At 51.4% G+C, this 14,937-nt stretch overlaps 4 protein-coding genes across 4 annotated transcripts; 2 read left to right on the top strand and 2 right to left on the bottom strand.

The window, feature by feature from the left end:
- Window positions 1-285: 285 nt before the first annotated feature.
- BO83DRAFT_329511 (DEAD/DEAH box helicase) lies at window positions 286-3,374 on the top strand (the record flags this gene model as incomplete). The annotated part of the gene is made up of 2 exons (XM_025528198.1): window positions 286-560; window positions 629-3,374. 2 exons carry the CDS (start codon window positions 286-288, stop codon window positions 3,324-3,326), a joined length of 2,973 nt encoding a protein of 990 aa, XP_025392717.1. The 3' UTR covers window positions 3,327-3,374.
- A 671-nt stretch (window positions 3,375-4,045) lies between these two features.
- BO83DRAFT_395169 (uncharacterized protein) lies at window positions 4,046-10,343 on the bottom strand (the record flags this gene model as incomplete). The annotated part of the gene is made up of 23 exons (XM_025533059.1): window positions 4,046-6,976; window positions 7,001-7,172; window positions 7,200-7,204; window positions 7,241-7,270; window positions 7,292-7,432; window positions 7,457-7,511; window positions 7,539-7,658; window positions 7,695-7,813; window positions 7,835-7,890; window positions 7,915-8,125; window positions 8,153-8,179; window positions 8,219-8,409; window positions 8,431-8,435; window positions 8,475-8,515; window positions 8,543-8,617; window positions 8,642-8,702; window positions 8,727-8,869; window positions 8,894-9,001; window positions 9,023-9,052; window positions 9,074-9,301; window positions 9,445-9,475; window positions 9,852-9,960; window positions 10,262-10,343. 23 exons carry the CDS (start codon window positions 10,341-10,343, stop codon window positions 4,046-4,048), a joined length of 4,971 nt encoding a protein of 1,656 aa, XP_025392716.1.
- A 294-nt stretch (window positions 10,344-10,637) lies between these two features.
- Window positions 10,638-11,890, bottom strand: BO83DRAFT_81757 (EXPERA domain-containing protein). Its single transcript, XM_025537632.1, has 4 exons — window positions 11,588-11,890; window positions 11,344-11,507; window positions 11,024-11,258; window positions 10,638-10,958 (listed from the first exon to the last, which is right to left on the bottom strand). The coding sequence occupies exons 1-4, from the start codon at window positions 11,802-11,804 to the stop codon at window positions 10,879-10,881; spliced, it is 696 nt and encodes a 231-aa protein (XP_025392715.1). The 5' UTR covers window positions 11,805-11,890; the 3' UTR covers window positions 10,638-10,878.
- A 340-nt stretch (window positions 11,891-12,230) lies between these two features.
- BO83DRAFT_352468 (uncharacterized protein) lies at window positions 12,231-14,780 on the top strand. The gene is made up of 6 exons (XM_025528996.1): window positions 12,231-12,455; window positions 12,532-12,566; window positions 12,636-12,705; window positions 12,765-12,932; window positions 13,000-13,358; window positions 13,406-14,780. The coding sequence occupies exons 1-6, from the start codon at window positions 12,334-12,336 to the stop codon at window positions 14,557-14,559; spliced, it is 1,908 nt and encodes a 635-aa protein (XP_025392714.1). The 5' UTR covers window positions 12,231-12,333; the 3' UTR covers window positions 14,560-14,780.
- The last annotated feature ends 157 nt before the right edge of the window (window positions 14,781-14,937 follow it).

Raw genomic sequence — 14,937 nt, 5'->3', positions numbered from 1 at the left:
CGTTGACCTCCGTAGGTGGAAAAACACCGTGCTCAGCAACCAAAGATCATGTCAGAAACTTTCCAAAGTTTCCAAAGTTTCAATCCAATGTAGACAGTGTAGATGCTATAACATATACACTTTACAAGGCGCGGCATGCCTTCCTGCCGTAATAGGCAATAAGCACTGTATCGTCACGTGATGTCGCGACACCCGCGCGTCTCGAGGCTGTCGCGTGCAGCAGAAAAGACTCATCACCTCCACAGTACAACTGTCCAGCAAAAAGCCCAGGAACCATCAATCGTGATGGTTTTCAGGCCCTTCAAGCCTCCTTCTATGAGGAAGCCCCTTCAGCCTACCGTGTCAAGACCAGCTGTGCCAACTGAAACTTCCGAGGCCGACGGCCCTCCCGCTAAGAAGCCGCGTTTACAGCCAGAATATCCGGCAGATGTTGAGAACACCACTCCGGCCGCTGGACGATCGGTGAGGCCTGTAACTCAACTCAAAAAGGATGTGGAACCCTCAGCGGAATCAGTAAGCCCTCGCGATGTCACTGGAGATAGGTATTTCAATGTCCTATGGTACGTGCAGTCTATCTTGTTCTATTCGGTCCTTAGATGATAGCTATAAAGGCTAACGAGCTGTGAAGGCGCAAAGTCACTACGAAGAAAAATAAAACGTGGGATGGCGACGGTGTCCTGACAATACGCGATGGCTACGCCTACTTGCAGGATGTTTCCGGAAGAGACATGGGACGGGTGATGTATGGCTCCCGCCTCGAACCCGGTGTTATGCTATCGATCGGAGGCAAGGAAGTGGAAGTCGATTCCGAAATGTCTAAGAAAGAGTACTTGTCTGGTCGTCAGTACCTGCAAGCGAAAAAGGCGCCACCTCCTTCGACAACACCGCCTACTAAAGCATTCGTTCCTGTTCGAAGCAGTACTGGTACTTCTGCTTCGACGACTGTTGCTAAGAGTCAACCTGCAAAGCCTAATGTACCAACGCTCGCCAACCCTGCCTCGAGGAAAGGAACGGTCACTGGCACGTACAAGAAGCCGTTGTTGGAAAGCACTGTTTTGCCACCCACACCTTTGGAGAAGCCGGTTCCGCGCCATGATCCTAGTCAGCCTGGAGCGCTGGTCATGAAACGGCCGGATTCGGTGCCAAAGGGGAAACAAATTGTTGATGTTGTCGTCGATCCGTTTCTGGCTAAACATTTGCGACCTCATCAACGCGAGGGTGTTCAGTTCTTGTATGAATGTGTTATGGGAATGAGGTCTTTCAACGGTGAAGGAGCTATTTTAGCAGATGATATGGGATTGGGGAAGACCTTGCAAACCATAACCCTCTTGTGGACACTTCTGAAGCAAAATCCAGTATATGACAGCCCCCCGGTCGTTAAGAAGGCTCTCATTGTTTGTCCGGTTACTCTGATCAATAATTGGAGGAAAGAATTTCGTAAGTGGCTTGGAAACGAACGAATTGGAGTTTTTGTCTTCGATGACAAGAGAAAACGACTCACCGATTTTACGAGGGGAAGGGCTTACAGTGTGATGATTGTGGGATATGAAAAGCTCAGGTCGGTGCAAGAAGGGTTAGCCAACAGCAACGGGGTCGACATCATTGTTGCCGATGAAGGTCACAGACTGAAGACGCTTCAGAACAAGAGTGGCCAAGCTATCCAGTCCCTGAATGCGACAAAGCGAATCATTTTATCCGGTACGCCCATTCAGAACGATTTGAAGGAGTTCTTTGCCGCGGTAGACCTTGTCAATCCCGGCGTCTTGGGAACTTTCAAGTCGTTTGTTAGGGAATTCGAGGGTCCGATCGTCAAGAGCCGACAGCCCGAGGCGACTAGAAAGGACATAGAGAAGGGAGAGGCGAGGAATGAGGAGCTACGAGAGCTCACCTCCAAATTCATGCTGCGAAGAACAGCCGATATACTGGCTAAATATCTCCCTCCGAAGACGGAGTATGTGCTGTTTTGCAAGGCGACGCGCACGCAAGCGACCATATACCAGAACGTCCTCGCCTCCCCAGTCTTTCAAAGCGCCCTCGGAAACTCGGAGAGTGCTCTCCAACTTATCACTATCCTCAAAAAGCTCTGCAATAGCCCATCTCTGCTTACGCCCAGAGATGTGAATGAGAAGCCCAGCGAGACCATCGCCGCTCTCTTATCATCTTTACCACCGAACCTCCTACGCCACTTCACTCCCTCATCAAGTGCCAAACTCCGTGTCCTGGATCAGCTACTCGATGGTCTACGCACCAAAACCTCGGAGAAAATAGTCCTTGTCTCCAACTACACTTCTACCTTGAATCTACTAGCAAACCTACTCACGTCTCTCTCCCTCCCCTTTCTCCGCCTAGATGGCTCCACCCCCGCGCAGAAACGACAATCACTGGTGGAGGACTTCAATCGCCTCCCATCGAACCTCTGCTTCGCCTTCCTCCTGTCCGCAAAAGCTGGAGGTACCGGGCTAAACCTCATAGGTGCCAGTCGGCTCGTCTTATTCGACGTGGACTGGAATCCCGCCACCGACATCCAAGCCATGGCACGTATTCATCGTGATGGCCAAAAGCGTCACTGCCGAATATACCGCATCCTCCTCAAGGGCAGCCTCGAAGAGAAGATCTGGCAGCGTCAAGTAACCAAAATCGGGCTTGCCGACAGCGTCATGGAGAAGAGGGACAGCGTGGCTCAGTTTTCGCGGGACGAACTCAAAGACCTGTTCCGTCTGGACGAAGAAAGCAAGTGCCAAACACACGAGTTATTAGGCTGTGACTGTGGAGGTAACGGACAAATTGTCCCACCAACAGCGACTGAGAACGAAGACGAGGAAGACGATCACTCATCCTCGAGCTCCCTCGAAGACTTCCCCGATCTTCCTACCCTCATTAAAGCCTCTCAAGTAGACATGGAAAAGCAAGAGCGTCTGATCCGATCCAGAACCAGATCCCGACCCACAACTCGCAGGTCGAGGGCGGGGAGGTCTAAAAATGAGGATGACTATGAAGACGAAGATGAAGATGACAACAACAACACCGAACCCGCGAATCAACAAAAGAACCGAATCCAGCAATCCCTATCACAATACTGTCACATCGACCCCGTCCATCTCACCGCCACCGATACAGATACCGCTGAACAACTCGAATCAACCATCGACGACGATGTGCTCCTTTCTTTGCTCAAAGACGAGGACGGTAATAGAATCGAATACGTCTTCAAGAAGGCCAGTACAGCAGCAGCAGCTGAGCCTGAGCCTGAGCCTAAGACGAAAGAAGATGGCAAGGACGGGACTCTGGCGTCTTCTTCGGTTGTGGTTATTCCGGATTCGGATTGATTCATATATCGACTTCCTACGTACACATACACATATACACATAGAGGCGCATACATACCGACATACATATAGTATAGTTATACGAATAGATGCATGCATGGGTTAGGTGGATCTTAGTGTATTGTGTATATAGAAGTATGCAATTGGGATTCCTGTTCTCATTCACTGATAATACAGTCTTGTGTTTGCACGGATATACGGAGTCTAGATTTAGTGTAATAATATTGAAATTATGAAATACTATGTTATTACAGTGCCGGCTTGAAGCTGAGCGAGTCTGGTGAAGAGGAATGAATCAGTGAGGCTTAGAAAAACAAATATAATGAAACATTAATGTGACTTGAGTAATAGTTCAATGGGAGTGAAGTTCGGTATAGGATTTCATCAGACTCTAAGTTTTGCATCGCACATTCGCAGTTCATCTTCCGGTTCATATACACATGGGCATCTAAAAATCGTGAAAAGGGGGGAAGGGCTTGCAAAGGGGGAAATATGGGAAAATGAAAGATAAAAAAAGGAAAAGTAATGAGAGAAATAAACATCAGCAAGAGGGGGTATGAATATGCACATGAAACAATAACAATAACACCTGCAGTACAATATAAGAACATCGCTAAAAAAAGTCAAATGCACGAAAGAGGGGAAATGTTCGAGAATTGAGAAAGATGGTTAGAATGAGTATCCGGGGTTAGATATCATGTCCTGACGAAGACATCAGTTTAGTATTTGGGCTTCCCGACAAGTCCGAAGGTGTATGCTGCTTCGGCTTCACTCTTCATCTGGATCATATAGATCTTGGAGCTACCGACAGTAACACCGCCCTTCTTGGGCATAGCTCCGCCTTCGTTTTCCTCCCAGACGGACACGGCGATACCGGTTCGAGCAACACGCTCGAAAGAGCTTTCGCCTAGGCAGACGTCAAGGAGGACCTCGCCGCGAGTCTTGCCTCGGACAAGAATGCGTTTCTCGGGCTCCGCTCCGCGTCGGGGAGAACCGGATCCAGATGCTGGGGAAGTATCTTCGGCTCCTTCTGCAACGCTGCTGGCATCTCCGCGCCCACTGGCCGTATCAGGAGCACGAGGTGCTGAGGGCGCAGGCATAATCGTTAGTCTTGCAGCACCCATATCGCGCCACTTGGATTGAGTTTCACGCAAGTAAAGTCGAATCTTGGCGTTGGACAGACCAATACCATCACTACCTTTGATGGCGGCTGCGATACGACCAATGCCGGATGAGGGAGAGGCATTCGATCCGGAACCAATGGAGCTTGAGTACAAGCTGTCTTCATTCTGCCCATCGCGAGAGGTAAGCGAGGAACGAGAGATGTTAAACATCTTGCTTCCCCCTCCGAACCGCTTCAGTGCTGAGAATGCACTGCTCATAGTTCCTACGCTACTCTCAGAGTGGTCGGCAACCGACCGTGGGGAAATAGATGCACGGTAGCTTCGCCTGCGTCGTGGCCAGCCGAACAACCCACCATTCTTCGTTGGTGATTCCACGGGCGCTGGCTGCTCTGCGTGAGGTCCTCGGGCATTCTGTAGGGCTATGTAGGTTGGGTTGTTGATACGCGCTTGGTTGATGAGGCCGTATAGGAATTCGCAATCGTCGGCGTTTCGAGATCGAAACATGATGTTGTTGCTCCAATTGATCTTGGACCTTTTGGTCGGAGGGGAGCGAATACTTATGTCAATGGCTGTGCCGCGACGGATAGGCACAAGGGGTGTGAGCTCAAGGGCAATCAGCGGGCGTGCTTTCTTCGTGTTGCTGTCATCTTCCTCCTTCCCGGCTGGTGCATTACCCACGTCATATGCTTCGATGAGCCCAGGACTGACTATGACCTTGCAATCATCGGGGAAGATGCTATCCCATGAGCCCTTCTCTGACCAGGCGAAGACCGATGCAATCACTGTGGACGACTTGCTCGGTTGCGAAGGAACGGATCTATATCCGCCCTGAGAGGCCGAGTTGGACAGTGACAGAGAGCTACTAGCGGACGTGGTTTCTGGAGCCTGGGCCTTTGGCTTGGTAGGAGCTTCGAACGGTGGCAGTGATGCGTGCTCATCCCCTGACTCATCCGAGCTGTCCGTGTCCGAATACTCGGAGCCCGAATGCACTTCATATCGACGCACAGTGGATGTATCAGAATCTGAGTACGAATCCGAAGCAGTAGACGGTTCATATTCATGCTTTAGGGGCGAGGAGCCACGGCGTCTAGTCCGCACACCACTAGGGCTAAGCACAGGGGTATTTGGTAGGCTGGAGCCAATGGAACTCGGTGACCGAGAATGAGTCGGCGGAGGTGGAGGGGACTCATCTTCGTCAACCTGGTCCGATCCCGAGTGCTGGCGAGAATGATTCTTGTGCTTGCTAGGAGTTTCGGGGACGTCATCATATTCCACAGGAGGAAAATCGTCGTCCTCGGTGGACGCCAAAGAGTCCGAGATGTATGTCTGACTGCTGCCCTTTCTGAGTTTCGGGATTAGAGGAAGATCCATTGACGGCACGGAAGACACTCGGGGAGAACTCTGTTCAGGGGTACTCTTCGTTGGAGTTTTCGGGTTCTGCTGCTGCTGCTGCTTGGGTTTCTTCTCTTCTGAGCGTTTGGCTTCCTCGTGGACTGGATGGACTCCTCGATCCAAGCTTGAGTCTGTTGGTGTGGTAGGGCTAGAAGGAATGATCTCTCCATTTCTGTTGACCCTCTTGGCCTTTGTCCGTTTGAGGGCGGGGGAAGGTCTATCATCGGCCGTGAAGCTTTTTCGGGGTTCCCTGGCATGCAATATAGATTGCGGAGGCGGGGACTTGATCGATAACTCATCACCAATAGCATAGTCCGATTCTGGAGTTACTGCACTTTGCAGTGAAGTACGGGCCTCACTGATCCAGGAGCTCACGGTACTTGGGTCTGAAAGATGGTCCTTAGGGGTCAAGGATCGACGCAAGGTACGAGAAGTAGGCTTCTCTCCGATAGGAACATTGACATTTGAAGGACTTGGTGGGGCTTTTTGTGCCTGAGAGGCTTCGTTGGCTGAGGATATGGTTTTTGCTCGTTGGCGCTTGGTCCTGTCAATGAAGCTCTGGGTTCTACAGATAGCCGGTGGGAGAGGATTCGAGCCCAGCATCTGAACCCATTCAAATCCAATATCCTCTTCATCAATTTGAAGCACAAGCAGTTCTTGCCAGGATTTGGTATGGTTCGGGCCACTGCGTAGCATGACCACGATCTCGCCCTTCACGTCGCCGTTGCGAGCAGAGACACGGCCAACCTCGATGGGAGGGAATAGCAACCAACGATCTGTATGATCAATTTCGCAGATTAGTAGATCTCCGCCTGCCTTATTCCCAGCAACTCCGTCTCTTAAGAGGAGCTCTGCGCGGCAGTCAATGATCTGGCCAGTTGTGTGGTACAAGGAAAGATTGAAGAAATCGCGGGCCCGGACTCTTCGGCTTCTGTCAACAGTAACTCCAGGAAGTGCACCCAGGGTGGCAGGATCTCTGGCACGCGTAGCGTCAACGTTGGCAGCAGATTCATCCTCAAGCCTAGCTCTCTCCTCGCGCGCCCGGCGGCGGGCGTCTGTCACAAGGCTCTGATACACCGCAGCAACATCCTCGGCCTTGGGAGATGGCTGAATGGTCTTGATTCCTTTGAAGGTCTTTGCGAGGTATTTCAGGCGTACGAGAGGTCGCTTTAGAAGGTAAGCCACGTCAACCTTCTCACCATCACTATCCACCACATCGCCGTTCTCATCCCTTGCCATGCCCTCATCCAGACTCTTTGTGTCAGTATTGTCGCCTGCCTCGCCTTCTTCAAGAGGCGCAAGGTTGACAATGACGTCTTTAAACCCCAGTCTCCAAGCTTTGAGGTATTCGCGATACACTCTCTGTGCCCCATTCGCCCAGGTAAGTAGAGCTTCCACATCATCCTGCGGAATGCGCTTGTGCAGCGTCTTCAGTCGCTCAATAGCAACTCCCATGTCAACTATGGGCTTGCTGAAATTCACCTCATCCTTTGGATCGGCAGAAGGTCGAAAGAGTCCAGCCGCAATGGCAGAATCGGACTTTGATAGCACACATGTCAAGAGGACTGGAATAACACCACCGACCAAGGTCTTAAGCTCACGCATGTATTTTACCTCGTCAGCAGCCAACTCCTTTAAAAGGTCAGGAATGTTTTCTGTAGTGATGCGACTCTTCGTTTTCAGACTTCTGGCAGACCGAAGGCTTCTACTCCGGCCACTTGGAGCAGATAGGACCGATATCAAGTCATCATGAGTAGTGAGGCGCCTCTTTAACTGGGAGGATATTGCAGGAAGTGAGTTGGGGTCAAATTGGTCCCTTTTCTCCTCCTCATCGAGCTTTGCCTGGGTGGACTCTGCCTCCCGTTTTTCCGATGCGGCATCCTGTCCTGATCCTGTAGCATTCTTCGTTGTGCTCATAGATTCAACAGACGCGATTGTCGAGAGGGGATGGGCCCCTGTCGTGGGAAATGGCTTTCGACGACCAAGGGGCACCGGTGCATTATTCGCAGACACTTCGGAACCCTCTGACAACTGTTGGGACTCAGTCTCTGATGCATTATCGTTGTTGGCACGGGGTCGTTTGCCAACGGGTAGCTTATCGGCGCCGGATGACCGCGGTTTCTCCTCACGTTCTATAGGTGACTTGTGTTTGTCCGAAGTAGCGCTGTCCTTCTTGGGCTCTGCTTTCTGTTCAGCTGTCTTTGATTGTTCGCTTGTAGTTGGGCCTTCTTTCCTCTGCGCTGGCGGAGCATCCTTCTTCGATGTTTCGCTCGCAAGGGGAGGCTCAGTATCGCTCTTGTCCTTCGGCACATCCTCTTGTTTCACGGCATCCTTCTTCTTGCCGGTTCTAGTGTTTAATGGTGCGGGTATCTCGACATCGGGCTCCATGTCCTCCACGAACGGGTCGGGCGTCTCTGAAAGCCATGCTTCTATTTTAGCGCCTCGGTTAGGTTTCGGAGGTTCCGGTTTAGCGAACATCTTCTTTGATTCATCGAGCATATGGGAGAATATGCCGCCTTTGGGGGGCTTCACCGTTCCCCGGCCTCTAGGTGCAGCACCCCGGGGTACTGGATTGGGGCCTCGCGCACGTCGCCTGGAGAGTTCTGAGAAGTCGGCCTCGCTTGTCGCCCACTCGGAGTCTTCGTACAGTCCTCCGTCCCTTGTCTTTGCACTCTGCGACAGCTCCGACCGTGCACGTACATGGGTTTTGTCGGCGGTTGCAGGTCGCGAAATGGACTTGGAAGAACCATTGTGAGACGCACTCTCCTCCTCGGCCTTGTCCTCGGGTATTGTATCGACATCTCGAGATGCCCTCGATTTTCTCCGTTCTCTTGTCGCGAGGTCGGATGCTATAGCAGCCCTGCCCCTTTCCTTGTTGCGGGACGGAGAGGGCAATATTGTATCCTCCCGCGCACCTTCCGCCTCATCACCCTGCGGAGAACGTAGACGGTCATTTGTGGTATACTCGGCAATGCGTTTTGGCGGAGGGAGCCTGGAAGAAGGCGTTTGGGTAGGGGTTCGGTTCAGCTTCCAATGCTCATCACTAATAACTCGTTTGCGAGGCGTGCTTTTGCTGCGTTTCCTCGTTCCGGAGCCATTGGAACTACCGGATCCCTTATCTTCGACAACTTTGGGGTTGGTATCGGCTGTTGAATTCTCCTCGTCGTCGTCGTAGCAAACCCCATCATTGGCTGTGATTACCCCGCCCCCCTGCTGCTGCCACTTGCGAACCTTTGCTCGCACTGAATTTGTATCGTAAATGCCCAGGGGTACTCCAATGTCGAGCGGTTTCTTGGTCGGGGATGTTCTGGTGCCTCCCCCACGGTTGGAGGGGCGCTGCGGGTTGGCAGGAGTCGGCATGGAAATCTGCGACCGGAACCAGGCATTAGCAGTGAAATTGAGGTCGCGGAGGTTGATCGAGATGTCAGACGGAATCAGCGGATAGATGCGATCGCAGAGCTGACATGTTTTTTTATTTTTTTTTTTTTTTTGGAAGGGTAGTGTGAACAAAGAAAGATAGGGAAATCCACCCACCGACGTCACCAGTTGTTTGTTTATGGGAGGGGAAGCTCACTCGAGGTCGAGACACCGACAGCACATACCCTGGTTAACAACCACAAGGTAGCGGTTCCGCTGGGGAGAGAGCAATGAATTGGGACACCACAAAAGCAAAATACGAATCCAAGACAGAATATGCAACGCGAAAGTCAAGGACAAGCAAGGAATTGAGCGAGAATAGGCGGTCAAGTGCAGAATGGAGACCGGACGTAGGCAGCGCAGCTTCACTAGTCTAGTACACACGCCGCTGGTTTAGAGTGTCGAGTAGCTGGCGCGGGGGGACAATCAGTTGCTAATTTGGATGTCTCCAGAAGCCCTCATTCCTTTCCAAGAGTTTGAAGAGGCTCTTTCAAGAACAATAATCCACAAGGCCAGCCTGGATGCACAACAATAACAACACAACACATCAGAGTGTTGATCCAATTGTGTCTGGTTCTGGTGGTCCCTATACTTCGCTGGAACTGCGGGACGGACAACAGACGGACAAGAACACACTTCGGCCCTCTCTGGGTTTGGCAGAAAGGCTGCCCGGGAAACCAGCTTGAACTCTGCGCCACTCACTGGGCCCCAACCAATTCCATGGCCAGAATGCCCCGTTCGTCACAGATCTGGCGCCCAAGTTTAGATTGCACCAGCCAACCGCATTCCGCCAGAAATGATGATTTGCTGCTGCTCTTGGGCTCGACCGTTCAGAGCTCAATTATTCATTCCGCGACCGGTGGTTCGACCCTCCCTTTTCTCTCAAGTGGAATCGAATGGATCAGGTACATCCATCCAAGATTCCAGACTTGTAGGGAAATGCCCCCCTCTATTTATCTATCCATCCCTTCCCTTCTTTTTCTTTTCTTTACTCCAGCTTACCCTGCACGGTCATGGTCATAGCTGCTGGCTGATGAGATGCACATGGGCCCTCAATCCCCACCTGACTTTGCGGCCTCTGCATCCCATGCCTCGCACCCTGTCACCACCCTGGCCGCCCAATGTCGTGGTCGTTTGAAAGTTCCTCAACTTTTTCTGTTTGAACTCCGATAAATAGAGCAGTCATATTGCACTGCGGAACAGTAGCCGTAAGACGTTCATTCCGGTGTAATTAACGTGTTTTTCGGAGCTATACCTTCTGTTTGCCGGAAGAGCAGGAATGCCTAAACCGATCCACCGGGGGCTACGCGTCACAGAGTGGGCTAAAAAGGGAAAAGTATTCTACCTGATTTATTGATAATTCGAGTGCGTTGTCATGCACTGGGCTATGCGGATTGCTTTTTCCCACTCGGGTGCTGTTGATTGGAGACTCAACAAGAGAGGGCTGTTCCGGCCGAAGCAAAGATCATCTCATGCGGGAATGCCCTCTTGAGATTAAACGCATGCATGGTCAGGGAAAGGTCAAGGCCCTTGGTCTGCGTTAGCCAGCACTACCCCTCATCTAGATGCTGTTCCGTTTATAAACGGGTGACATCATTGCTCACTGTACGTCTCTCTTATCAGTCCTTGCGCTGTTTGGAAGTATTTTCCACGACTCTAAGAGCCTCAGTTATTGTCCGGATACTCCGGTAGAGATAGTCTAGGTCCATTGTCAGCTCAAAACGAGTGGGAAACAAGCAAGGGAGCCGTGAGACTGGAACGTACAGAATGGAACCACAATCCAGATGAAATTCATGAGGAAATAGTACACCCAAAAGTAGTAAGGCTCCGGGCGGCAGTACGGTCGGTCATGAACGTAGTGATCGAACAAGCTGGTCGCATAGTACAGAGCATCGCCATAGAGGTGGCTCATGCACACGATGATCTGCAATGGATGGCGCAGAGGATGCTGAGAAAGGGTCAAGTATGCAACCAGAAAACAGAGCGGGCCCCAAAGAAGCTATTCCAGTATTTTAGCAACGGTGTCGCAGACGGAGCTAAGGAGGACAATGAGCAGGGGTCCCTGCAGCCACGGGCGCACCTACGACCGTGATAGTCTCCATGCATAAGACGAGGGTATCTGAGGTCATGTATCGCGAATCCGACAGGGCATATTCCTTCCATAGCTGACCGAAGAAGTCCTGCGCGGATGCCATACGAGCATGGTTGATCATGAAATAACCCTCGAAGAAGCAGTGGATCGTACCCGCTGGGAGTTCACACTGCAATTAGCATCGAGGATTGTTGTCTCGCTGTTGGAGCAGTATGTAACTAAGGAGTTCGACTTACAGAGAGCAAACCACAGGATAGCAAGACGGTCGGCATTCTTTAGCGTTGGTCGAAGTCTACTGGTCAGGGTGAAAATAATTCCCAGTAAAGCTGCCGCGCCCACGCTAGCAGTACTGAGGATACTGAGTAAGGAAGCCTCGTTGGGAGCATAACCACGGATTTGAGCATTGAGGGGGTAGTAGGGATGGAGTTGATCTTTGGGATCCATGGTAGTCATTGTGTTGAGACTTTCGATTGAGCGGTCGATGGTTGGAAATGACAGAGGCTCGAACAGGAAGAGGTCTCTCACTTATGTATGGCTCCAGTAGTCGGTCGGAGTAAAGTATAGTGGGATGCTCAATTGGTTTTTCCCAATTCGGTAAAGAGAGTACAGTACTAACTAACCAGACCTACCCAAGCGACTGGATCGGGGAGCCAATGTTCTCAAGCGAGTACCACTGGCTGAATTTCTTTTCAAATCGTCTCCTTTTGCTCTCTTTCTGTGAACAATTGGATATCATGATGGAGCAGCTGTTGAATAGCAATTGCAACTCATTCAGCTGATCCGCACGGGACTAACCTGATGGAGCTAGCGGGATTGACGTCCTCAGGCAACGACAGCTTCTCCGCAACTCTCCCCCCCAAAGGTCCGCTAACTGTTTGACCGACGCCAGCTTGTATCGTCCGATGTCGCCATCTCCGTGATTCTGCTCCTCTCACTCATTCCATGGGGTCGGTCACCTTCGCTGATTACGCGCTCTCCGGCAATGGCACCTGGTCCTTTTAGACGCAAGCCCCTGGGGCTTGACGTGCCCCGCCCCGCTACGGTCGTCGAGTCGCCGCCTGGCATTGCGGCCCTCTTCGTCATTCGTTTCGATATCAAGGCCGGGTGAGGAATTCCAAGTCTGTCTTAACAGCAACCCGCGCAAATAAATATGATTACTGACGGCTCTTCCGGAATGCAGATACGTGATATCGTGGAAGCGTACTGTTCCCGGGGGTAAGTAGTACCCTGCTGCTTCAACGGTCCTCCCCGTGATAGCGTCGCCTAACCCAGCCGATCATATAGTTGAAGTTGAAGGAGCTGTGGAGTACAAGTCGCTTCCATCTGGTCTACACAATGTCTCGGAAGATCTGGTGTACGTATGCTACGGCTTCGTCCGGTCATGAATGCTTGCTAACAGCTCGGTCTTGCCAGATACTTCGTCCACGAGCAATATGCTGGCATCAGCGCGTTTGTCAATTGGCCGGCTGAGGAAGCGGAGCGAAATGCAAAGATGTTTGCTATTGGGGTTCTCGTCCCATTAAGCTCCGGAAGATTGGGGAAAAGCTGGAGACATGCTCCCAAGCTCAAAGAACTGGCGGCGTAAGTTGAAATCGGCCATGCGCTGTCCTTTTGATCCGGCCGTTGACGCTTTCATGATCGCTTCCAGGAACTATGCCGAGGATATGTCCAATACGCAACCTTTAACAGAGTACTGGGATAATTACGAGATCCGTGAAAGTGATTCTTCCACTATGCCACCCGATTCCCCCATGGAATCTCCTCTCAGTCTCCGGCTGCGGGCCCATGGTGATCTAAGAGATGCCGTCCATCGAACCCGCGCTTTCAGTGATGCAATTGTGTTGGAAACGCCCAGGCCGGCCCTGACGCCCTTCCACCCAGCCTCCTCGCTCCCTAATTTTCTAGATTCCTTCGGTCCTCTCCTATTTCCTCTGTACAGAGCAGCACTGCTGCGCAAAAGGATCCTTTTCATGGCCGAAGCGCCAGTTCAAGAGCCCTGTAGCTATGGTATGATTGCTATCCAGTATCACTCACCCATGCTTACAGTCAAACAGTGTACGATCTTTCTTTATTGGCCTCCTTACCTAATTCGCTCCTTCCTTTACTGCCGCAAAACGGTTTACCCTCTCCGCGACCTCGCCCATTGTTCAACGTCGGCATTCATGATATTCCTCACCTCTCGTCTTTTGTGGGCACTTCGGTCAATGCAGAGCATGACGCAGCCTGGATTGCATGCAGCACAGACAGCGTTTTGACCATGAAGCCTGAGCTCTTCGATGTTCTCGTCACCTTACCTCCCGCTCACTCCAAGAACGCCGCAGAGAAGGTATTTCCTACTATTGCCATCTTTCATACGCAACCGCCAAAGGGCAAGACACCCCAATCCATCGAAGTCAGAGCAACCCAGCGCGACGCACGACGTTACGCTACCCTTCGTAAGGGTCTTCGACACGTAACCCAAGAAGAAGAAGCAGCATCCACTGAAGCCGACGACGACTCGGACGCAGCTTCGACGTACTCATCCAGTCCCATTGTCGAACCTCTCTCATGGACACGCTTGGCATACACCTCCTTCATATGGTGGGCATCAGCCGGCGAGAAGCGCGACGGTCTCTCCGAAGAAGAGGAAGAAGAGCACCAAATGGAACAGGACACGCGCCTGCTAGCCAGTGTAGAAACTCTTCCCAGCCCACCCTCTGGATCTCTCGGCCGTCGAAGCATTCAAACGCAGGAGTCGACCCAGCCGCCTGAAATCGCCCTAGTCGCGTACTTCCGTCGCCTCACAGCCCAAATCTTCATCACTCTATCTGACGTAGTTGCCCGGCACGATAGCCGCAATTCCCCCGATGACGATGAAGATGACGACGAAGAGATACCCGAAGAGGACACCATTCCTTACGAAGACGATCCAGAAGACGATGAAGGTCCCGGCCCTTCCCTTACCATTGGCCGACAATCCACCCAAGAAGACGATTCCAGATCTCCATTGCTACAACAACAGACAGAGACTGGCACGCGCGACACAAGAGCCTCCTATGACGATAGCGACCCAGTAAAGATCACTTCTGAAGATCTGACCGAGATGGGCCTGGATATCTGGAGTACAGCTGACCGTCTGTTTGTCGAGGAACTGGTTTACCTGTGGTGGGGTCGGAAGGCACGTGTGGACAGTGCGAGGATCAGATGTTGCGGTATTTCCATCATATAAACAGTGTATGTGCTGGTTGAGCTGCAATACTGGGGTGCATCCTACTTCTTGTTCGTTCCTTTATTCTATATTTCGAGATCGTCTTGTCTGGCACTATGTGTACGCATGAAAGTATATACGGCCCGGTATTAGCATTGATAGACCGTCTAGTCCATCTCTAGGAATGCTCATGCTAGGCTAATAGTGCTACTACTACCCAAATGACTTTCATAAGAATGGCGAGTTCACATTGAAATTGTCATGTCAATATCATAAGAGTTCTAGTCTTCATCCAAACAGCATCTTGAAACCCACCAGTCAGGCATCGTAGAAATCAACCTATATACAAAAAAAGGTTGGGATCACCAAGCAAGAAGAATAAAAAAAATTCAAATAGAC

Source organism: Aspergillus eucalypticola, assembly GCF_003184535.1.
Source record: "Aspergillus eucalypticola CBS 122712 chromosome Unknown BO83scaffold_2, whole genome shotgun sequence".
Lineage (NCBI taxonomy): Eukaryota > Fungi > Ascomycota > Eurotiomycetes > Eurotiales > Aspergillaceae > Aspergillus > Aspergillus eucalypticola.
The sequence above is the reverse complement of the archived record's forward strand: the minus strand, read 5'-3'. Positions and strand labels throughout refer to the sequence as shown.